At 41.4% G+C, this 25380-nt stretch overlaps 1 protein-coding gene across 15 annotated transcripts in view; it reads right to left on the bottom strand.

The window, feature by feature from the left end:
- Positions 1–488: 488 nt before the first annotated feature.
- WDFY3 (WD repeat and FYVE domain containing 3) overlaps positions 489–25380 on the bottom strand; it is a 351860-nt gene continuing 326968 nt past the window's right edge. For 14 of the 15 annotated variants that reach the window (XM_064285618.1, XM_064285625.1, XM_064285619.1 and 11 more), the window contains 11 exons: positions 25131–25343; positions 21660–21807; positions 20181–20335; positions 18681–18839; positions 16046–16225; positions 12293–12475; positions 10781–10877; positions 5815–6138; positions 5129–5240; positions 4427–4624; positions 489–2518 (listed from right to left, as the gene is read on the bottom strand). In XM_064285618.1, coding sequence (XP_064141688.1) covers positions 2395–2518; positions 4427–4624; positions 5129–5240; positions 5815–6138; positions 10781–10877; positions 12293–12475; positions 16046–16225; positions 18681–18839; positions 20181–20335; positions 21660–21807; positions 25131–25343 — 1893 coding nt within the window. In that variant the 3' untranslated portion in view covers positions 489–2394. Of the gene's footprint in view, positions 2519–4426; positions 4625–5128; positions 5241–5814; positions 6139–10780; positions 10878–12292; positions 12476–13903; positions 14051–16045; positions 16226–18680; positions 18840–20180; positions 20336–21659; positions 21808–25130; positions 25344–25380 lie in introns of those variants that run through there. The other variant, XM_064285627.1, reaches the window with a different exon arrangement.

The raw sequence follows: 25380 nt of genomic DNA, 5'->3' as shown, positions 1-25380 counted from the left end.
TGTGACTTCTGCATTGGAAGCAAAAAGAAAAGAAACTCCATTGAACAAAGCAGTTGCCCACAGCACCAGCTGCCAAGAGGAAATACTATCATGAGGGTTTTGGTTTCCACCTTCTAGTTATGGAAGTTGTGTTGGAAAGTTTGAAAGTGTTTATCCCATATAACTTATTACATACAGGAATAACCTTTAAGTAATTACACACACACATTCATGTATTCAAGTCTTTAAAGAACACCTCTGCCACTGGGTTTGGGGTAAACATGGTTCAGGGACAAAGGGAGGATGCTTCTCTTCCAAGGTGTAGAATAACACTCGTGCATCTCTGCTATAGGGCCAGACAGGGGCCACACCCGATGATTATGTGGTCACACCATTTCTGCAACTGTTTTACATCCAGCATAATTTATCAGAATTGAAGTCAGATGATGATGGGGGATGGCGAACACAGGGAGGAAGAGTGAGACACAGAAAGGAAAACAGAACACAACTTTTCTTCAAGTTGAAGTATTAATGCCAATAATCCTTTTATTAACGAGTATATTTGAACTTTTAGAAATGGAAGTGTTTTAATCAATTTTGATATGTAATCATAGACTGTAGGCTCAAACCTAGGTAAATAAAGATTTAAATTTAGTAAGCATAAGGCACTAATACAGCCTTTATATTTTCTCTTGGAGACCTAGTTATCAGGAAGAACAAATTTGTTCTTAAGCTGGTTTCAGCCCATTAGGTACAGATTATTATTGTACCAAATGCCTATTTTTGAACGCATGTGCATATATGTGCATTTTAGTGCATAAGTGTGCCTGTCACCAGGGCCTAAAGATGAAACGTCGGGAAAGCCAAAGCCACTGTCCTTTGTGTGATACTCCATGAGGGCATGAAGGCCTGTCCTTCCTTTCTCGGGCCAGTAATGATCCTACATTTTTCAAATCACAGGGCTTTTAGAATTGTTCATAATATTATCACTAAAATACCTGAAAATGTTAAAATCTAGATTGTTTCATTTGTTTTATATATATATGTACATAACACACATTTAAAAAAATCCCACCACCAAAGCCTTTTTCCTGTAAACTAAGCTTATCTCTTAGCCTCACCAGCTTTAATCCCCCAGATTTGTGTGTTCTGTATCCAACCAGTAGAACAAATTAAATAACTAAATATTAAAATACTGTAATTATATTCATAGCAAAAACAGAAATATAGACATTGATACAGTATAAATCTCACTGTTTTCAGGTAGATGGCATTAATGATAAAGGTTAATCTTAAGCAGTTCTGACATGATCCAGTTTTACAACAAGGTTTACAGGTTAATTCTGTACACTTTTTTTCTTTTTTTACCCTTTGTTTTGAAAATAAGCTATAGTAGAACATGAGTGTCACCAAAGACACATACTTACTATGTTCTATGTAAGAGGAGCTAATTTCAGGTTACATGCACGTACGTTTCCATTAGTTGAGGCAGGACTGGTTCCTGTACTATGTCGGTCAACTGACCGTCTTTTATGCAATGCAAAGGTATGCTACGACCAAACAGCAGTCTACATATAAAGTTTAAGAGGGGCCTTATTACATAAGAACATCACTGAGGTGGTGTGTAGCCAGGTGCAAAACGCCCAAAGATTGCCAGGTTATCTTACAGCTGGAATCCTCTTCTCCCACACTGTTTCCTAAAGAAGGTCCACTTTATTTTGGTTACTAGCCTAGTTGGAGTGGAGATACTGCGGGCAACTTGAAAGAAAGGACATCAGGCACACAGGCTGGGTTTGAAAGGAAAAAAAAGACCACAGATAATGTCTTCGAGGATTTAAAAAAACATATTTATAATTAATCGGTAAATGAGAGATGTCAGACAAACCGTAAGTAGCTCATTGAGTTAGTGGTTTAGTTTGAAGCCTCATGTTACAGGCATAAGTCCTTATTTAGAAAAAAAAAGGCCTTTGTATCTATTTACAATATACAGTTACTTGCAAAGAAGTCAGATTTACAACCATCTTCTAAAAGCCTTTTTGTTGGTGGTGTTGTTGGCTTTTCCAAATAAGGATGAGTTGCTCTACAAAAATGAGACGCAAGAAAAGACAGGAAGGGAGAATTTCGCGTACCTCTCTCGACAGCTATCGTGAACACGGAGAAGGGAATATCGAAAATGATGCTCCTGGGAGCCACCTCATATTCTTCTTGGGCTGTCCACCTGAATAGCGTTTGCCCCGTTACTGTACTCTACACCCGTTTCTTCAATGATCCCTTTGAATTCAGCACTTCAAACACACGGTATGAAGAGATGTGTAAACGGAGACTGCTTCAGTGCCTCCCGAGAGCTGCGGGCTGGGACAGGGGAATTGCAAAGGGGTCCTACAGACCATGGTCTCCACTCGGCTTGTTGAATCTTCAACAATTTCGGGGCCCATCCTCTGAACCTCTCTCATGCTGTAAGTTGTAGTAACAGTTCTGACAAACACGCACTGGAGACGAGATTTTCAAGCGTTTGATTTCTGACTGAAATCGACTGCACCTAATGGGAAGGAAAAAAAATCAATTAGTTATAGGCTGTCTCCTTCTTTGAAGGCCGTGGCCAAAAATGCTAATTTAAAATCAAATGGAAAGCTTGCAGTATAAGGCCAAAGGCCACGTAATGCCAGGAGAATGTGAAAGACCATAAGGGGTTTGTGTTCACGTGGTTGACGAAGGGCCCAAAGGAATGTTATATCATTTCTTTTAGTCTATGAAGAAAAGGAATATTAAACCAGGGCAAGCTAAAGTTAAGTGTTTCCTACAGGATGAGGCCAAGGAGTCTAAATAGCTGTGAGGCCGTTGTGCCTGTGTGGGACTGGTTCCCATTCCGTGTAAACTTGGGAGGTTTGTGAAAGTCTTTACTTGGAGCTTGACCCTTTCCTCTTGGCTGGGTCAAGCTCCAAGTAAAGACTTTCACAAACCTCCCAAGGTAACTTTCACAAGTTACCTTTCCTCTCTTAGGTAACTCATTGCCCATTTTAAAAGACATTCTGGACACTATCAAGTTCCTTTGGGCTTTTTAAACATTTTGGTAGCCTGCCTTTTCTGTTTGGTCCAAATGTTCTCTATAAAGAGTAATAAATTTGACTATATCAAAGTTAAAAACTTGTGTGTCAGAAACACATATACAAAGTTACAACACAAGATACGGATTGACAGAAGATACTTGTAAGATGTATAAAACACAAAGGGTTAGAGACCAGAATATATAAAGAATTTCTCAATTAAAAATGGGCAAAGAGTTACCTAAGAGAAAACTCAAATGGCCAACAAGCATATGAAAAGATGTTCACTCTCTCCAGCATTGCAAGTTAAAACAACAAAGTATTATTTCTTACCTATCAGATTGGCAAAGACATTTGGCAATACCAAGCATGAGTAAGAATTTGGAGAACATCCATATTTAGCTGGAGGGAGTGTACACTGCTACTACTGTTTTGGAAAGCAGTTTGGCAAAATCTAGGTAAGCCGTAGAGTCCCTGGGTGATGAAAATGGTTAATGCCCTCGGCTGCTATACAAAAGGTTGAGTCCACCCAGTGGCACTTCAGAAGAAAGGCCTGGCAATCTACTTTCAAACAGTCAGTTACTGAAAACCCCACGGAGCACAGTTCTACTCTGAGACACATGACAACTAATTGGTTGTGCTGATTGAGTTAAGTTCAAGGGTTTGTCTGTGATCTATCATTCCATTGTGAGGTATCTCCTCTACAGAAACTCCAGCATATGTATTAAAAGGGCATTTATGAGGGTGTGTATAGCAACATTGTATTTATAGTACCAATAAAATCGAAAAAATACCTTAAGAGTCCACCAAAAGAGAAATAAAGTCTGATATAATTACACAATAAAATACCTGACAGCAGTTAAAATGAACAATAATAGATGCCTAGAATAATAGCTAACAACGCGAATGAATCTCAGAAACAATGTTGAATAGAAAAAGCAAGTTACAGAAGGACACATACAAGATGATACCACATAAAACAAAACTGTGTTATTTAAGAGATAACACACGCTCATGAAAACTATTACAAGTAATTGAGAAGAGAAGAAGCTTCTCTGGGTGAAGAAGGGGTCTATGACTGGTGAAGGGTTGAAAAGAGGGCTTAAAACCTGTCTGCAATGTTTTATGCACACAGTTCCCACAGACGCTTCTAAAGCAAATACAAAATACTAGCATCTGCCCATTCTAACCATGGGTGACCAGGTGTTTGAGGTTATTGTTTCTGTATTTTAGAAATACTTTATAATTATGGTAATAAAAAAGAACAAAGTGAAGACTGGCTTATATTAACACAGCATACTGTAGGGGGAACATCAGAACAAATGAGAAAGTGAGTATAGGGCATAATTAACATTCTTAGAGTCTAATCCATGGACAATCAAAATGCATATATCCTGTCTTACTTCTGGCAGAAGAGCTGACCGCAGTTCCTACAATGGTGTCGTCTTTCTGTGAGAGAAAACCGCACCGAGCAGCCCGAACAGCTGTCCCCTCCTTCATCCTTCACCCAGTGGTCAGCAGCAGAACGGCCTGGCTGGTCACTCACAGACCAGCTGAAAACTCGGCCTCGACTATCCCCGACGAGGATCCTGCTGTGATCCCTGCAGGAGACCAACACAGAAAGTCACCTCATGGAAAGGCCTCTGCACTGCCACCTGGCTGAATGAATCCCTCTTCCTGTTCTTCAGTGATTTGCTTCTCCCGGCTCTACAGTGCTCAGTGTGTGTGTGTATGTGTATGTGTGCACGTTTCAGCCTCAGTATGTGGGAGGGTGCAGGGAGGGTCATGGGGACGGATGGTGATTCACTCAGGGGAAGGAAGTATAAAGGACAGAAATAGAACTGAGCCTGATTTTACATTTCTGTCTCAGCTCTCTTTGGATTAAGTCTTCTGTACCTTTGCAGAGAAGAAAAAGATTTTATTTTACTTTGAATTCAGAATTAAAATTCACACAGTGGCAGGGTTCTTCTTTGGCTCTGTCTTTCTGAGCCACACATGACAATACAAATGAAATCTGTTTTCTCCCAAAGACTGGTCTAGAGTGTGTGGCCCCTGGCTAAACAAATGATTGTTGGAGAGATAACTGGAAGAAGCTGGACACTTACTTGGAGATGCCTAAGGCGGTGATCTCAGCAGGATGTGCGTTGTCCTTTCGATCAAAGGCTGTGTGCATAGTGAGCTTGCTCCTGAACACCAGCTGCCGCTCCCACCTGTACCCTGGGGAGGAAAATTGGAAGACATGACTTCATTTGGTCAGTGTGCCCTAACGCTATAGTCGTAAAAGCTAGGATACTTCAAAATACAGCGGCAGCAGCTTTTCAAGTTCTCAGCAGATGTTGTGTCCGTTGAAGGTAATATAATCTATCTTAACATTAATCATGGGCCACATCAGAGAGTACCCCATTTTCAAAGACAAACTGGAGAGAAGGGGGCATCTTCAATCCAAGAAGATGTATACAGTTTCTCCAACTGAGGACCTTGCCTCTCACTCTGTTATCTTGGTAGAGGTATCTGAGAATGCAGTTTTATTTATTTAATGGTAATAAATCAACTTTTAAAAGCTGATTTGTGAATGAATGCAATTTTTGGTTTGAGGCATTTTTCTCTAAAAAATGTTCCACATATTGTAAACACCGTGGTGGGATACCATCTCTAAGTCCACTTTACACAAGAAGAAACGTGAAAGGCCTTCTCAGGGCACATCAGGACTCGGGCCCAGGGACTGCTGGACCCCACCTATCTTGATCTACACACGTACCGCCTACAGAGAATGAGAAAGACTTCAAGTTACCAGGTTTCAATCTGCTATAATTCCGCACTTCAATAGGATTGGAGTGGGGGTGGTTGAGGGGACCCTGCAGATGGGCTCTGGTCTGGCCCTCTGAGTAGTTCACAAATATGAAGCCGTCTTTCTCATCTAGGCTGAGCTGATCAGACCAGCGCCTGGTGTCATCAGAGACGCTGTCTATAAACCAGGTGGCTGTAGCTTGGCAGGAGGCTGTCCTGGGCCTGTGGATGGTGCTGCTGGGCTGGCTGGGTGGCTCCTTGGGGTCCTGGCTGACACTCTGCTCCTCTGCTTCCGAATCGCTACTGTCTTCGTCTTGGGCTTCCTGCCCTGTGTGATACACATACATTGCATTTAGATCTAGCTTGTCCCACTGGTATTTTTTCCTACCAGTTAAGACACAATATTGAAACCTAAGTGTAACAATAAAAGAAAAAAAAAAAGAAGTAGGATTTTTCGCTGGATTACAGATAGCAAAAAAGGGAGAGAATTTCTCAAAGACTTCATAGGATACTTTTTGGCCAAAATCTTTAGCCTGGCATTCAGTCTTTCACAATCTGGCCAAAATCTGCCTTTGCAAATTTCTTGTTATGCCCCTCACACTCCCTACCACCCTCCAGCTAGATGGCACCCAATGTTCTCCACACAGCCTGTTCCTCTTTACACCTAGTTTTGCACATGTTCTTGGCCCCACTGGAATGATCTTCCCAATCTCTGCACTTTCTGATGCTACCTATTTTCAAGGCATAGCTTAAACACTTCCTTCTCTAAAATCTTGCTGATTTTCTTTAGCCAAAGCATTTTCTCCCTCTTCTGGACTCCTGTAACAGTTCTGTGCCCCTCAAGTACTTGAAATTCTCACCCTCAGCTACTACTTTTGGAGATTCTTTCTTTTACAAGACAGTGATTAGCTTCAGTGAAGGGTCCCTAAGCACAATAGCGTGCATGTAGCAACCTATGAATGCTTGATGAATCAGTGACTAAATGGACAAATGAGTGAGTGATGAAAACATTATAATTTAGGATTTTGTTTTTCTCCCTTCCCCTTGTTATTTTGCATCTCCTAACCTTAACTCTCAACTTACTTGCATTAATGTGTACTGGGAAGGAGGGATTTATGAGAAAGAAACATATATATAGCCATGTGTTGCTTAATGTCCATAATACATACTGTGAAACAGGACGTTACGTGGTTTGGACACTGTGCGAACATGCCTGAATTGTTAGCAACAGCATTCGCTGATTTTCCACCTTCGTGTGGTTTAATAATCTTTTGTTTTCACTCCCAAATTGACATTTCTCCTTTGCCTCTGCTGCCACAAATTTCTCAATGGAAATTTCAAACCTCCACTCTCCTCAAATGTTCCATTTTCTACTCTTTCTGCTTCTCAGAGTAAATAGAAGCCGTGAAACCAACAACTGCATAAATTTCCTCTAGTTACAGGGAAAGAGATGCAATTTCTCCTGCCTTAGGCCAGTTTCTTCAGCTGTACTCTAAATCCCAACTCCTCTCATCTTTGCAGAGGTAATTTACACTATAATAGAGAGACCAGAAAACAGCAGATGCCAAAATATGCATGGACATCATGCCAGTAAATGTAAAGGTATATATTTTTTCATATTCCTTGACCTTTCAGCAGCATCTCAAAGTGCATATCTGAAAAAAAAAAATCATGAATCTCCACCTATCATTCTAACTTCTCAGGCTTTTACATATTTGACTACTTCTATTTACTATTATTTATTTATTTATTTACTATTTACATGGCATGGGACCATGGACGGATATGCGGTTGGACTTGCCTGAACAGACATTATGCGGCACATGACTGTCATTGAAAAAAAGGGAGAGAAGGAAAGCACACACCAGCCTACTACACATACACCCTTTTTTCAGCAAGGCTAATACTTCATTTTGCCCACCTTCCACTTGCTACCACTAGTCTAGCTGACTACTTTGAATTGATTCTTTCCCCCTCAACCACTTACAATCATGAGCTTTAAGGTCCTCAAACAAGCAGCCTTGGAAAAGGCTTTGATTTGCAGTGAACTAGGGGCTTGTCTTCCCTTTCACCCAAGCAACTGCCCTCAACTTCTATGCTGCCCAATTTTTTCTTATGGGCCATTCTTCTCTGTTACTTCTGTCAAACCCTGCCCACAATATGAATACATGAGGAGAGACGCTGTATGAATTTTGACCCCACCCATCCATCTAACATATTCATCTCATTTTCCACTGCCATTCTCTTAAAAGCTTCTTCAATGGAAAGTGGAAAGTGACCCACTTCTCACCAGACCTTTTTTTTTTTTTTTTAATTTTTATTGTGAAAGTTTACAAATCAAGTTAGTCTCTCATACAAAATTTATATACACCTTGCTATATACTCCTAATCGCTCTCCCCCTAATGAGACAGCATACTCCTTCCCTCCACTCTCTCTGTTTTCATGTCCATTCGGCCAGCTTCTGATCCCCTCTGCTCTCTTATCATCCCTCCAGACTGGAGATGCCAACATAGTCTCATGTGTCTACTTGATCCAAGGTGTTCATTCTTCACCAGTATCATTTTCTGTCTTATAGTCCAGTCCAATCCCTGTCTGAAGAGTTGGCTTTGGGAATGGCTCCTGTCTTGGGCTAACAGAAGGTCTGGGGACCATGACCTCTGGGGTCCTTCTAGTCTCAGTCAGACCATTAAGTCTGGTCTTCGTAGGGAATTTGCGGTCTGCATCCCACTGCTCTCCTGCTCCCTCAGGGGTATTCTCTTGTGCTCCCCGTTGGGACAGTCATTGGTTGTAGCTGGGCACCATCTAGTTCTTCTGGTCTCAGGCTGATGTAGCCTCTGGTTTATGTGGTCCTTTCTGTTTCTTGGGCTCATAATTATGCTGTGTCTTTGGTGTTCTTCATTCTCCTTTGCTCCAAATCGGTTGAGAACCATTGATGCATCTTAGGTGGCTGATTGCCAGTTTTTAAGACCCCAGATGCTACTCTGCAAAGTCACCAGGCTTCTTAATCCTGTGTCTGACACCCAACAAGAAACTCTGAATATTCACTGAATTAAACTGAATTTTTATGTCCCCAAACACTTAGGTGACCTTTTGGGTGGAGCTGCAATTGACTATGTAAAGATTTATATACATTAAGGTAATACAAGCATTGAAGTGTCCTGCCCACAGGATCTTTTCTGTTTTCTGCATGGAAAGTACAGACTATTTTGGCATACATATATGGATTTGTGTCTTTGCTTTTCCCTTAGTAACTCCATCACATAGTCAAACTTGAATTCTTAGCGTACAGAAATTAATCACTGAAAGGCAATCTAAATGTCAAACTTAAAACCCTGCTCCTTTCTGGAAAGCCAATTGTTCTAAATCAATTTTTCTCTATCTAGAGATGAGCAATCCAAAGCAGAGCTCCACCTGGCTTTATGGCACTGTTTCTAGTTGTTCTGTATAAAAACCATTTATTTCTTTATTTCGCTGGAAAATTTAAGTGCTTTACAAATAACAGGTTGTTGTTGTTAGTTGCCGTCCAGTCGATTCTGACTTATGGCGACCCCATGTGTGCAGGGCAGAACTGTTCCATAAGGTTTTCAAGGTTGTAACCTTTTGGAAGCAGATCACCAGGCCTTACTTCTGAGGTGCCTCTGGGTGAGTCTGAACAACCAACCTTTTGGTAAACAGCTGAGAGCTTAACCATTTGTGCCACCCAGGCTTCAGTTTGAATTAATGCCGTCCTGAAAGTGGACTCTGGCCTGCCTCTGGGAATTACAAATACCATGCTGCATTCTCATCCAGACTGTGCTGGGTGAGAGGATGGGCGAAAGGAGATGTGGGACTGAGGTGCAGGCCACGTGACTTCTCCAGGTCGACTGTGTTTTCAGAACTGAAAGTCCCAGATTTTGGTACTTCAGGAAGCTAGTAATTATATTTAGTATGGAATGTGGAACCCAAGAACAACGTATTACCACACCGTGCTGTCCAGTGAACTAGAGAAAATCCCAGCGTGTCTGCCCTAAGGAATTACACAATGGGTAGCTATTGTGTTTCTGAAACCAATGCCCAATTTCAGGTTCATGTTTATGCTGTATGATGTAACTTTATCCATAGTAACTTGCATAAAAAACAAAAAGAAATTAAACTATTTGTTATGGATTGAATTATGCCCCTCCCAAGATATGTGCTGAAATCCTAACCCCTATTCCTGTAAATGAGGCCTGATGGCACCGTGGTTAAGAGCTCAGCTGCTAACCAAAAGGCTGGCAGTTTGTATCCATCAGCTGCTCTTTGGAAACCCTATGGGACAGTTTTATTCTGTCCTATAGGGTCGCTATGAGTTGGAATCAGCTCAATAGCAACAGGTTTTTTTGGAATTTTTTATACCTATAAATGGAGCCCTGGTGGCATAGTGGTTAAGCCCTCAGTTGCTAACCAAAAGATCGGTGGTTTGAACCCAACAGCAACTCCTCGGGAGAAAGATGTGGCAGTCTGCTTCTGTAATGATTAAAGCCTTGGAAACTCTAGGGGAGAGTTCTACTCTGTCCTATAGGGCCGCTTTGAGGCAGCATCGATTCTATGGCAATAGGTTACACCTGCAAATATGACCCCGTTGGGAAAATAGGGGCTTCTTTTGTTATGTTAATGAAGCCTAGCCATTGCAGAGAGGGTCCCAAACCTCACTTCTGTGTTATAAAAGAGCAGAACAGACAGAGATACACAGGGGTAAACTGCCATATGAAGACAGATATACATGGCACATGCCTCTACAAGCCCAGGAACTCCAATGATTGCTAGCTACTAGAAGCTGAAATAGATTAAAAAATGACCTCCCCTAGAACCACGCCCTGAATTTAGACTTCTAGTCTCCTGAACTGTGAGAAAATAAACTTCTGTTCTTTAAAGCCACCCACTCATGGTATTTTCTGTTAACTGGGTAATTAAGACATTACTGAATAACATTTTAGAAAGTATTAAATACCTATTTGTGCTTCTGGACATTCTTCCTGCATTTCTAGGACTTCAACAGGCTCAGGAGCTGGTGTTTCAGGAACTTGTAAGAACTCCATTCTCCAAAACTGAATTTAAATAAGTATGAAGTTAAGAAACAGATTAAGGAAACATTAATATGCTACTGGGTGAATATGGGCCTTGGGGGACATTTAACAAATAACATAATTTGTATTATTTCATATAATTAGATTTCCCTGTATCTTGAAAAATATGGCAGGGGACTGCCTAACGTAAGTTAAAATGTGGCCCACAAGTGCTTTAAAAAAAAAAAAATCACTAAAAAAGCAAATGTGACAGTTTGCATGTATTATATTTATACTCAGCTTCATTGCAAGTAACACTAAAGGCAACTGACTTGCACATATTTTAGCAATATACTATGTAAGGCATAAAGAGTAATTCTTTCTTTGGTTAGTTTTGAATCAGAAGGTGTCAGTATCTTCGTTTGACAAAAAGTCTAAAATAGAACTGAGATGGAAAGTCAAAGGAGCTGGGGTTATTTAGTTTAGAACAGTGCTTTTCAAACTGTTCTGTGAGATGTTAACAGGTGTTTCAAGGTGGAGGGAAAAGGACCGTGGCCAAGTAAGTTTGGAAACCAAGGTTTAACAAAATAAGCTGCTTTGTTTCCTACAAAAACCTCCCAGAGCCTTGCGTGTGCTGAAGTATACTGTCAATCTCCAGGAAGGCAGAGAATATGCAGGACTCCCAAATTTATTTGGCTATGTGATTTTGTTATGTCTCACAGATTCAGTAATTTGAATCAGTACTCTGGAGAAAGCAGACTGGTGTGTGCAGTGTCTGAGGCAGAGGGTGTGGCGTGAGCTGATAACCTCATTGTCTCTAAGCCTGTGACAGTGACTAAAGAGATCAGTACTCGGCTGGTCTTTTAGAAAGACCACAACTGAAGAAAAGAGGCACACAGGAAAGCCTGAGAGAGAAAAATCCAAATATTTAAGCAGACTAAAACGCGAACAATCTGTTGATTCTATTTTCTGTAGGGGCTCAACACAAAGAAAGCAATGCACTACACCTTGCTTAGAAGATTCAAGTGAAATCATGGAGGATTCTAGATAGGGAGTGACCTGAAGCCTCTGGAAGCCTTCTCTAGCACTGTGATTCTCCGTAGAAAGTCCTTTCTTACTGTGTTGTCCCTAAGATGACATTTGACTGGCCAAAATCCCAAAAATTATCATGCAATTTATGTTTTTTAGCAATCCCGTTGTGACCTGGAAAGCATGTTTAAGTGACCTTCTCTGGCCCAGCTTGTCAGTGGTTACTAGTGCTAACGAAGCCACTCAATAGGAAGAAGAGGCTGAGTCACTGATGTTGACTGTGTCTGATAATACAGTGGCCAAGGCTTGTCTGAATCAGAGCACAATTTGCTCAACATCACAGCCTCTACAGGTGTCCTTAAATGGTGGACAGCTTCACAAGCCAGAGCAGCTAATATCCTAATGAGTTCTCCTCTCTGCTCACTTACCCGAACCACTCCATCCGAGTGTCCCGTGACTATGACATTCTGCGTGTCCCATTCGTTCATCTCTGACACGCAGCAGCAGACAATCTGCTGGCTCCTACCTGTGAATGTGTTCACACTCACAATAGGGTTCCCGTTAATGCTCCACACGTGGATGTATGTGCCAGCACAGGACACAATGTCCCCCTGAGGAGATAAAGAAAAATGCTTCATTCTGTTTGCTCCCTCTCACAACATACATTCTATTTTCAGAAGTAAACTGAGTCCATTAACTAGCTCTTAAAACACCTCTCAGTGATTAGATTAGTGACTGGGTAATTTCTGAGGTAACCTGGAACTCAGGGCTGGCTACTGTGGTGTGCTCACTCCGGCTTAAACAAATGCCCTTACAAAGGCCTCTTCAGTAATTCAAAGTTGAATGGAAGCCACAGCCAACATGATCTCAGTGGAAACTAAAAGCAGAAGTCCTTTCTCTCAGTTTATGTCCCAAACACACTGCTGAAGAAAAAAAAAAAAAAAAATTGCCACTGACCTGACTCTGACTTACGGCAAACCCATGTGTGTCAGAGTAGAACTGTGTTCTACAGGATTTTTAATAGCTGATTGTTTTGGAAGTAGATCACCAGGCCTTTGTTCTGAAGAGCCTCTGGGTAGACTTGAACCTCCAACCTTTTGGCTGGCAGCCTAGCACTTAGCCAAGCATGTTATTCATTTGTCTCACTCAGGGACTCCTAGCTAGCGACAGCACACTGCTGAGCTGCTGAGTAATGGTTTTTCCCTGTCAAAGCCGTTTGCAATCTGAGGAGGTGATGGACTTTTCCTCTTACCGCCCATTGTTTACAAAACTTATTTGCACCTTTCGTTTAGAGGCACCTCCTCTTAATTAACGAAAGGATTCCCACCACCAGTATCACAGGGCAGAAGAGGACTGTTCAGTCCACATGCAACTGTATCTCTCTTCAATGAATGAAAAGAAGACATCTTGGTAACACTGTTAACTTCCCATTTTAAAATTTGTATCCAAATGATAGGTGAAAGAATAAAACTGATACATCGGTTACTTCTTGAAGAATTCAATAAAATCTAGGACTCCCTGAACTGATAATTCACATTTTCCTGAGTTTCAAAGACAGAGGAGAATAGCTTCTTCTACAAATTCTATCAGGTGGGGCTCTATCCCCAACTTGGAGATAAATACAAACCACTACTATTAAAGGAATTAAGATGCTTTCTGAAACATCTACTGTGTGTCAGTTAACAGTGGCAGACACTTAAGACATACAGTTTAATCCTTACAACCTTGTAAGGTTAGCTATTACCAGCCCTATTTTACAGAGGAAGAAAAACAAAAGAAACAAAAAAACAGCCAGTTGCCACTGGGTCAACTCTAACTCATGACAACCCCAGGTGTATCAAAGCAGAACCGTGCTCCACAGAGTTTTCAATGGCTGATTTTTCAGAAGTAAATTGCCAGGCTGTTTTTCCAAAGTACCTCTGAGTAGACTGGAACTTTTAACTGTTCACTTAGCAGCTGAGTACGTTAACAGTCTGCACCACCTGGGGACTCCCCAAGGGATGAAAGTGAGGTGAGAAGAGCTTAAGTAACTTGCTTACATTACAGAGCTGATGGTCAAACTCAGCTCTTCCTAGCCCCAAAGCTTATGCACACATCATGCTACCTCTCCCATCTCTTAGTTGGTTTTCACGATGCTTTTGAAATGACCTGGTGAACTGTAGTAGAGTCCATAGACACATGAGAACCTATGAAAATTTGAAGACTGTCATCAAAAAAAAAAAAAAAAGCGGAAACAGTAGAAGCTGAATGGGGAGACGGGGTGGCATGATAATGAGGACAATTGTCTGTTCTGTTGTTGGTATCGCTTCCCCTCCTTTCCTTTCTCCCTCCCTCTGCTCTTTATCTACCAAGAAGGCAAGATTCAGACCAAAACCCAAAGAAAAACAATAACCAATAAGTAAAGCATTACTGTGTCTTCCTCTGCATCTGTCACTAAACCATCTCTGACAATGAGTGTCAGCAGTTGAGCTTTAATTAGTAGCCTTTGTCTCTATGAGAGACAAGAGCCAGCTGCTCTATTCTGCACCAGGTAAGACTTTCTTCAATTATGCCAGGATGGCCTCCATTAGGGTGCATGAGAGCAAATCCTGTGGCTATGCAGCTGAGCTCTAAGAAGGGCAATTAAAGGGCAGCTGCAAGGCGCCTCTGGCCCGAAATGTAGACTAAGGTAGGGCAGACTTGATAACCTGGTTGGAAAAACATACCAAGAAAAGAAATCTTTTCATGAGTTATTAAGAGATTATGAAAGTATTAAAAAAAAAAAGAACACTTTCGTAGTGTTTGCAGCAACCACGCCAATCCAGTCAGTGCGCACTGGCCCAAATACAACTGACACTAACTGAACCAGTTAAATTCTCAGTAAGAACCAAGAGGCTGACTCAGAGCAACACTGCTGGATCACAGCGGTTGTGCTGAGCTGACGTTCTGCAGAGCTCTTTAGGTGCAAACGTTTGCAGGACCAGCTCAAGGTGCTGTTTACAAAACATCTTAAGCTTTTCAAATGAACTTAAAAAGTAATTTGACTCTTCTGTTTCTCCACATGCCCCCATACTCATTCCCAACCGTGTAATATTATGATTTATCAACTAGACATCCTAAGCACCATTCACGAGAGCTCAATTCCTTTCTTTTTGACTACGAGGTATTTGACTAAAAGCATACTGCCTAGTAACTTGTGGTAGAAATTAAAGATGCACCTTTCTCCAGTAGGAAAGCTGTTTCTGTGGGTGCTATGAAGGTCATTCAATGTCGTGGCTAGAACGACTGTGTCATGTGGTGAGAGCCTGGGGTAAGGAGAGGGGCGCAGTGGGTACGCACTGCTAAGAAGTGATGAGGCTGGGGTGGGTTCCTGTTGATTTGCAGGCGTGTGCATCAACCACATGCTGATGTGATAACTTGTCTCTGGACACAGGGGCCTCAGTCTTTAAGTCTATGCTCAAGCCTCTCCTGCTTACCAACCCATCTTAGTAACAAATCCCCCTCCTGAACGCCTCAAGGGGCTCGGTCTACACGTAAGCTCCTAGGCCAGTGCATTTATTTTATTCTGATCTACTTATTTGTATGTAAAATATTTATTTTTGAGAAGAGATAATATACTTTTAGAATGTGGCACAATGGTTAAGAGACCAGCTGCTAACCAAAAGGTCGGCAGTTCAAATCCACTAGCTGCTCCTTGGAAACTCTATGGGGCAGTCCTACTCTGTCCTATAGGGTCGCTATGAGTCAGAATCGATTTGACACCAACGGGTTCTGAAAATACTTCTATAATGATTTTTTTCTCTTGTTTGATTACCCAAATGTTACTCTTTTCACTTTACTTAATAAATAACTTAAATATGTTGCATAAAAAAATTTCAACAAAATTCTAACCTTCTTAACAAATCTACAACTTCCTTGGTTTTAAGAAAGCACATTCTAGAATGTTTTGTTTTACTTGAACCAAATCTTTTTCTCTTTGAAATAGGCAGCATTGAAGGGATTTTAAGTCAAAATAGCTCTCTGGGCTATAAACTTTAATGTCCACTTGCTTTTGCAAACAACACATGAAATAAGAAAAAAAATGTAGTTGTTTTTAGAAAATGAGCTCTTGTCAACTTAGAAAACACTTAGAATTAGTTTTTATTTAGGTTGGTCAGAACTAGTATCGTTAAACACAAACCACATGGGCAATATAGACTTACTGTTAGTTCATTGATACAGAGGGCAGAAACAGCAGCTCGATGGCCTCGGAGCTGGGTTAGAAAGGACAGTTTGTTCAAATCCCAAATGATGCAGGTTCGGTCTCGGGACCCACTCACGATTATGTGGTAGGCTAGCGATGCTGTGGCGCAGGTGACAGTATCTGTGTGACCAAGCAAGGCCTAAGAATGAGAAAAGAAAAAGCCAGGATGATTACAGCGTCAGTGCCCCACAGTGACAGCAGATCTCAGATGCACTTGTAGGCAACAACGGGCAGCTGTGCTGGGGAGCTGGTGCTGGGGCCGTGGGTCTGGACGGTCTGGGAGTCAGACCTTTCTCTTTTGCTGACTGTCCTTGCCTCATTCCACCAGGTGGAAGAGAGAAGTCTGGAGTTCTCTGGAGGCTTTTGTCCATTTTTACATTACTACTTTCCTGGCACTAGGTTTTTTTTTTTTTTTTTTTTACTTTCCTGGACTTAGGAGGAAGGAAGAATGGTAACTGCAATCCAGCTTGAGTTTCTTCATATTACTGTACATGGAGATGTCCTGATTATGACCCCAAAAGGAAAGATTTTAAGCTCTGAATCGATTCTTTCATGCCACCAACTCCTGCTAAGTCCACTCTAAGGAACTGCAGACAGTTTGATGGATTTTAAGAAAATGCAGGAGGCTGCAACCCATGGTCCTGGAAAGACAAAGGGAGAGGGTGGTCCTGATGTGTCAACCTGCCAAGGTCTAGTTATTCAACAGAAGACACGTGGACATGCTCTGTGCCTGAGAGGGGTTCCTTCTTCCAAGAAACAGGACCCAGGGAAATGGTGCTATGGGAAAATGACTGAGCAATGTGAAGGAAAAGGTTCAGATTGCTGTTAGGAGTTCCTGAGTATTTAGAACATGCCATCTCCCCTGGCAGAAAAATTGCTTGCTTAAAATAATCAGTTCGCTTAAAATTTTGGTCATGCAGACATCCTTACTGTATGCTTAGCAAACCCCAGATGACTGTTTTAAGTAAGAAGTACTTTCTACTGAGGGGTTACTGACACACTTGCTTCAAAGTCCATTTTCTAAATGGAAAACATTGATGAGCAGAGTTTGGATCGGCAAAATACACTGTCAGCTTTGTATCTCTTCATGTCAAGACTTTGTATCTCTTTAACATGGCTCATCTCAAGACCCAGCAACTCAGTTACAGTTTTTGGTCAATACAGAGGGTTGGTGGTATAAGTACAAGGGATTTACTTCTATCCGTAGATATTTAACGTATCATGGTTTGGGTTTAGCTCTAAAATAGCTTTGGAGTCAGAACTAAATTTAAAACCTAGCTTCACCACTCAACGTGACTATGGGCACTCATCTTAACTTCTCTAAGCTGTGATTTTTTTCAGGTATAAGATAACCTTGCAGAGTTGTGAGGATTAGAGTTCACATTTTTAAACAATCAGCACAATGCCCAGCAGAGAGCACATGCTCAATAAATGATGGTACTATTGTTACACTACCTTTCAACTTTGTATCATAAAAAAAAAAAGTATGCCCCATTGAGGAAAAGCTTATAGTAAATTCACTCAAAACTCAAATATTAAAAGATGGTGGCTAATATTATAAAAGGATTCTTGTTTTAAGTAAAAATTAATAACAGAATCATGTTGTTGTCAGGCGCCATCGAGTCGGTTCCAACTCATAGAGACCCTACGCACAACAGAACAAAACACTGCCCGGTCCCGCACCATCCTAACAATCGTTGTTATGCTTGAGCTCACTGTTGCAGCCACTGCGTCAGTCCATCTCCTTGAGGGTCTTCCTCTTTTCCACTGACCCTGTACTTTTCCAAGCATGATATCCTTCTCCAGAGACTGATCCCTCCTGACAACATGTCCAAAGTATGTAAGACACAGTCTCGCCATCCTTGCTTCTAAGGAGCATCCTGGCTGTACTTATTTTAAGACAGATTTGTTCCTTCTTTTGGCAGTCCATGGTATATATTCAATATCCTTCGCCAATACCACAATTCAAAGGCATCAATTCTTCTTCCGTCTTCCTTATTCACTGTCCAGCTTTCACATGCATATGATGAGATTGAAAAATACCATGGCTTGGGTCAGGTGCACCTTAGTAGGCAGTTCAAATCCACCCCAATAGAATCATGTTATGGTCAAAAACACCTGTTAACTAAATCAATAAGGGTTCTACGGAATGCATTCATGAGTTTGTCATGGCCTTAAGGATGTGGCAAATGAGGAAAGAGAAAAGGAAAAGAATCAGACTTAGTAGTCCAGCTGAATGAAAATCACTCAGGAAGGAAATAAATATGAATCAATAGGCAAATATTTGATTGGCAAGAATTCAAATTACATATAACTTCGGTGAAATATCTGTGTTACTTAAACATATTAAAAAATATACATACTACCTAAAGACAGCTTGGTTCAGGTTTCAAAAAAGGTCCAGTTTAGCTCATTTATAAAAACACTATATTCTTATTTCCTTTGTTTTAAAAAAGGACTTCTAGCAAAAGAACAATTTTGGCTTGGTGCATTATATCTGAAGTATCTTGGAATTAGGAAGTTCTGAGTTTCTCAGGGTGTAAGCAGCTGAGATGGAATGTGTTCATCTTCTCGTTTGCAGCATATTTTGTTACCTGTTTGAGGGTGAGAGTCTTAGCTTTTTCTTTTGAGGTACCCATCTCCCATACACAGACAACTGTGCTCGTTCCACCTGTGATGACCAGCTTGGGGTTGGGGCAGATTGCACAGAGAATCTGGCCCCACTCAGACAAACATTCATAAACTGTCATTGCCTGTAAAACAAAACAAGTGTCAGGCACACATGCCATCAAGTACCACAAATTCCTTAAATGCAACAAGGATAGCTGAGCGAAGGAGAATAACCTCTATGCAGGCACCTGCTTACTATCTGGGCTTGTTTCAGTTAGCAACATTTCCCCTGAAGGTCTACACTGAACTACTATTACAGCCTCCTAACTATAACCAAAAAAAACCCAAACCCGTTGCCATTGAGTTGATTCTGACTCATAGCAACCCTATAGGGCAGGGTAGAACTACCCCGTAAAGTTTCCAAGGAGCGCCTGGTGGATTTGAACTGCCAACCTTTTGGTTAGTAGCTGTAACACTTCACAACTACACCACCAGGGTTTCCCTCCTAACTATAGTTGTTGCTAAATTTCATGATAAAGAGAAATTTGCTCCCTTAAAGATTATAGTCCAGGAAACCCTTATGAGGCATTTCCCCACTCTGGCCTATAGGGTCAGAATTGACTCAATGGCACACAACAATAGCTCTTAATGGAGGTCTCCAATTTGGTAAAATATTCAGGTTGTATGATGCTATGTAGGGGATGGCTGCTAACTGAAAGACTGGCGGTTAAAGTCCACCCAAAGGCACCTTGGAAGAAGGGCTTGGTTATCTACTCCTGAAATACCAGCCACTGAAAACCCTGTGGAGCACAGTCCTATTTTGACACATATGGGGTTGCCATGAACCAGAACTGGCTCAAAGGCATTTTTTTTTTTTTTTTAATTTTCATGTAGTAAAAGGATGTGTTTGCTAGAGCCAAACAGAATGTAAAATGAAAGCATGAGGGCTGTTGTTTTATGAGAACATTAGCCAAACAGTAGTATGTTATAGCTTAGCACAACAGACTTGTGCAGACTGTATCCATCTTGCATTTGGAAGGGATGGTCAGGGTAAACTCAGGGCAATTAAGATCACCACATATTACCTCTCTGAGAGATATTTATGTGACTCAAAACAGCTGCAACTGGAGGAGTGGCGACAGGTTTGCTAACAGCCATCACAATATTGAATGGTAAGTGAGGCCAGGACAGTGACTTAACATGTCTGACCGGCAGACATGTTGAGCAACAGGGTGGTTAGGATCTCCTGGAGGAATTCTTTGCTAGTCCCTAGTATGACATTTTCCAAAAGAGTCTTGTTCTACTGGAAACATGACTTGTCAACGAGCTCCCTTGTACTGATTTGATGCACTAAAGCTCTCCCTCCCTTTGGGCTGTGGAGGAACAGCTACAAGCCCTGGACTGGGCTCTCCTCACCCCATTAACTGGGATACTCAGACCAAGGAAGAGTGAGAGGAAATGAGTAAAAGCAAAACAGTACAAACCTTGTCTGACTCATAGGTTCCCAGCCTGCAGCTGAGGTCTGCGTAGCCCCAAGCAAAAGTTTTGTTCCAGGCTGGGGGGATAAGGACCTTATTCTGTTCTACTGCAAGAATGCCTTTATCTGTGCACACTATTTGTCCCACAGGCTCTTTGAGTTCTGTAAGAAACAAAGCAATACATTAGGACAGGAAAAGGGAAAACTAACTTCCACTATTGCATATGGGATTGTAAAATAATCTTAAATATTCAATCCAAATCAAGCATCCTGACAGCTACATTAATGCAAAAAGATCTCAGAAGTTGAGCTTGGTTTTTTTTTTTTAATAGCTTTATTGAAGTATAGTTCACATACCATACACTTTACCCATTTAAAGTGTACAATTCCATGGTTTTTAGGATATTCACAGATTTCCACAACCATCACCATAGCCAATTTTAGGACATTTTCGTTACCTCGAAAAGAATGTTGTAGCTATCTCCCTCTACCATCCCCTAGCCCTAAGTTACCAATAATCTGCTTTTTGTCTCTATAGATTAGAGCTTGACTTTTGAGTTTCCTAGAAGACTTGCTGGGTAGGACCTCAACCCTGACAAGTGTTCCTCAGGGCTTCCCTCCAGCCTTTCTGCTTCTGGACAGTGCTAGGTTTGGCTCTGAGCAATCAGGTCTCCTTTCTCGACGGCTGAGGCTGCACAGAATAATCTGGGATGCTCCCCAGAATGTCACTAGTGGCACAGACCACCAATCAGTCTAGGCCTTTGGCCCCTCCCAAGGTACAGCCCTTCGACTACCCCAAGGAAGGCCAAGGCGTTTCCTGAGTCATGGACACCCTGCGCCACAATGGAACTCTGCTGACTACACTTGTCCTCCAGACCAAGACAGCCGCTAGGGAGTGATCACAGCTGGTACACGGGAGAGTCTGTGTGATGAGGCAAAGTGGCCTCAAGCTGGTAGTCAATCCAGTTAACTAGACTTTGAAATTTTTAGGATTTTTTAAGTGAAAGTTTTAAGACTTTGCAAAAACATTTTCTTATTCTAAGAAAAAAAAAAATCCCCTCAAAAAAAGTGCTTTTAGATAACCCACAATGTCATCAGACAAAAGACAGATGCTGTTTAATTGGCATATTAAATATGCAGTCCTCTTACGGCTATTTCTAATCGGTGGAACACAGACAGATACAGATGAAAAGTAAAGCCAGGATTTGTTCTACATTTATCATATGAAGTTGAAGTTACAAGATTTTGAAATTTTAGAGTTTTTACTACCTTAGCAGGAGGAGAAAACGTGTTTGGTTCTTTTTGATGAAAGAATCCAAAAGGCAAAAAAAAAAAAAGAAAAAATCTGACAAGAATTTGATGTTTTAACACAAGTATAGCACTTATTAAAAATTACATTACTATTAAAAACTAAGTATTGCTAAAGTAGGATTACTAAATAATCACATCAAATCATGAATCAAACATTTCCTTCCTGTCATCTTACCTTTTACAGGTGTGAGGGAAGGCCTCAAGTTGTCTAGATGATGGAAAAAGATCTTGTCACTTGTAGATCCCGGTGGGAGACAGATCCCAGCATTGTCTCCATTTAGTCGACTCCTGACTCGCTTTGGTGGATGAGGTTTTTTAAATAACTGGTATGAGAGAAAATGACATACTTTATAATAAAAACTAACATTTTTGTATAAAGCTAACATTATAATAAAAGCCCTTTTATGTGCCAGGCATTATGTTATTTCACTTACGGTTCATAATAACCATTAGGTACTTTATTGTCCCTATTTTACAGCTGAAGAAAGAAATTCAAAGTGGCTAAGAAGGTTGCCAGAGATCTTACAACTTAGTAAGGAGGGACAGGACTGTGACACTACAGCCTGGGTGATTATCAGGCTCTGTGCTAAACTGAATTCATGACAACTTCTGAAAAGACAATTCATTCAAACTACAGTCAGTTGATAGTTATTTTTCAATGATGCCTAAAAATTTACTAAAAGTATTTATAGCCCAGCACTATCAGGTGTCCCTGCTGGCAGGCAGACATACTCCTTCACGGGATTATTTCTGGCTTCAGCACGGCCTTCTGTACGTGACTTAGTAACGTACTTTCGACATCTTTTAAATGCTACTGATTTGTTGCTAACCCTCCTCCCCCCGACCACATGCCCTTTTCGATGTTATAAAGGGAAAGAAGAAAATAGAAATCCTTGGCATCTCTGCTCAGAATTTCTTAAGGATTAAAATATATTCATGTGCATTTAAGATTACTCCTTTCAAAATACTGTAGAGCTTCAAAACAAGCACAGAGTCCTTTCTGTTGGAAAACTATTGTTTGAGGAAGAGATGTTAAAAAAAAAAAACTTAGATTTTGACTTTTTGGACTTCCAGGAGAAAAAAGCAGTAAAATTGCCTTGTACAGAGGAAGATACACATGTTATACCCTCAAACCTTTAAACATTTGTGCTTATTTTATCTACATACAGGTGCATAGATCAGGGTTCCATTATTTTCTATAAATGTTAAGAACGACACAAGAATTTGAAGTTGTAAAAAATGACATTCCAAGCATCTTCATGAGTAAACACTTACTGAAGAAATTTTACATGAGACCTAAGGCAGAGGAGCACTGTGCTAGGCTGTGGGTACATAAAGGTGTAAGGCAATAATATAGTGACCATAAAACCTGCGTTTCCTAGGATGGCTCCACTTGGAAGCGCTATTAGTCACTGGAATGTTCTAGAATACACTGGTATCTAAATTCTGTCTCCTTTACTCAACAGTGATACAAAAATCCTGTGACAATGCGGGTGTCCTGGCTTTTTTGTTGAGAACATTTGTTTCCCAGAGGGCAATGAAACATGGTTTCTGCTCTTGCGGCCCTTAGGACAAAGTAAAGATTTAACTAAAAAAGGTTTAACTGCAATTCCTCAGCTGTGATTAGAGTTTATCAACACACGTTTTGCTTTAAAGATAAACATGTTTCCTTCATTGTACTGTGAACAGAGCAGTTCTAGGCCATCCTGCTGTCTCTCTTGGCTTTTCCACACATATAGACTTGCCATTGTTCTGTGTGTTTACAACTGTCAACCCTAGAAAAGCTCAAAGTTGGTTATCCTACAAAAAGGGAGCCCAGGAGAAGATCCAAGCAGGAACAGGGATGGACAGCCAGGGCCAAAGAGTACATAGCCTCCACACTTGGGAGAGATAGGTAGTTGAAATGCCTGGCAATGCTGCAGTGACCCGGGTACACCCCACCCTCTTGGCGTACCCTGGACCACAGAACGAAAGAAGTAATGAAGTCACTCTACAGATGTCTGCTCTTCACTGAGGATGTGAGACCTACTGCATGGGGGTTGAACCTGGGTGCTAAGACATTATATAAGCTCTTGGTCTTCCTCTCCAGGTTCCAGATGGTGGCTAGCTCCTATAGGACGTGCCCTATGTGTTCCCATGGTGTGCACCCTCACATCACAGCACTCATCATACCTACTCAAGGATCAAAACCACACACCACCATCTGTTCCCTGGACTATAATAGCTTCCTAAGTGGTCTTCTGCTCCCAATCTTCCTCCTCTGCATGCATGTCTCTGTGTGTATTGCTAGTTTGTTTGATTGATACCATGGCCAAAATGATCTTTTAAAAAAGTAAATATGACCATGTCATTTTCCTGCTTAAGATCCACACAGGCTTCCCACTTGACTTGGATAAAACCCCACGTGGTACGAATGACTGCTTTTACAAGGCCTTTTTTACCATGGTCTTGTAACTCCCACCAAATGATTGAGACCATGCAAACAAGGTGCTTGTAGCCCACAGAGGCGACTGGACAGCTTGTTAACAATGCAAATAAGATGCATGGCACCCTTGTAGGGGTGGGACCTTGCAAATAAGGTGTATGGAATCCTAACGGGGTAACTGGTCAGTTCTGCCATCCTGCTAGGCTTAAAATAAGCCATCCAAGAGGTGGAAGGGGGGAACCTCACTACCACCAAGAAAGAAGAGATGGGAGAAAAGCACATCCTTTGGACTTGGGGTCCCTGCACTGAGAACTTCCTACACCCAGGAGACAGAGAGCTGTAACACTTGAGATGGTATACGAAAGACTGCAGCAGTAGCAAGAGTGGCAGAGAACCAGCAGCAGTAGAACCAGGAGACCAGCAGTAAATGGTGTGGTGGGCTTCCCTGCCCATGGGGGAAGAGAGTTGAGTGCCTTTGGGCCAAGGCTTACTGGCAGAGTGGGGTGCCCCCAGGCACTTATTGGCCAACCTAAAGAGCTCTGTAATACTTGCCCAAGCATGGCATAGGCCAGGCTGAGAGGCTGAGGGCCAGAGAGAAGCCTGCCTGAGGGCATGGGTGAAAAGCTGTCCTGACTGAAGAACTGTATCCTGAGTTGTTCCTGATCCTGCATTGTCAACTGTTACTTCCCTAATAAATCCCGTAACTGTGAGTATGGTCTGTGAGTTTTGTGTGGCCACTGCAATGAATAATCGAACCCTGCAGAGAAGCAGAGAGTGCCATGGAAAGGAAGGATGGTATCAAAACTGGTAAAAAGTTTGGAGGGCTGAAGTATGTTTGACCTCTGCCTCACAGGACTCAGCCTTGGGCTGATGCTGATTCTCTCTCCCCCTCGTGAAGTTAAGAGGGCAGACACTCCTGCCACGTCATTTTTACACCCTATCTCTGCTCCGCCAACTGTGCTCTTCCTACTTCCTATCAGGTCTTGAATAGGTACAGGGAAGCACGCCGCATACTAGTCTGCAAATGACGTTTCCCTTTAAACAACAATATTTTTATTTTTCTGAACTATAAAAGGGAAGAGAAAGCAATGGTCTAGGAACACACTGGATGACATGACATTTATAGTATAGTCTAAACTTAGTTATTATATGGTGATTGATTCTATCAGGGCTTAAAAAATGAACTAGAGTATTTAGATGAAAAGAAATAAACATACATACCTGTTTTGGGATCTGACCGAAGTTATTAATGAACCCAATGGTAGCTGTCTCTTTTAATGGGTCATTTATGTTGTAGATATCCACTTGACCCTCATAAAAAAGATGATGGAAGACGTTTACAGCTTCTACTGCAGCAGGGCCTTGCTGTTTATAGCCAAAGATTAAGTCAATCCACTCGTGCAGATGGGCACTCACATAATCACATTCCAAAGCCTGTAATTTAAAAACACAGGCAAGTTTACTCACTGGC

The sequence above is a fragment of the Loxodonta africana genome, chromosome 5 (assembly GCF_030014295.1).
Source record: "Loxodonta africana isolate mLoxAfr1 chromosome 5, mLoxAfr1.hap2, whole genome shotgun sequence".
Taxonomy (NCBI): Eukaryota; Metazoa; Chordata; class Mammalia; order Proboscidea; family Elephantidae; genus Loxodonta; species Loxodonta africana.
Note: the sequence above shows the minus strand (reverse complement) of the source record. Positions and strands in the feature narration are given on the sequence as shown.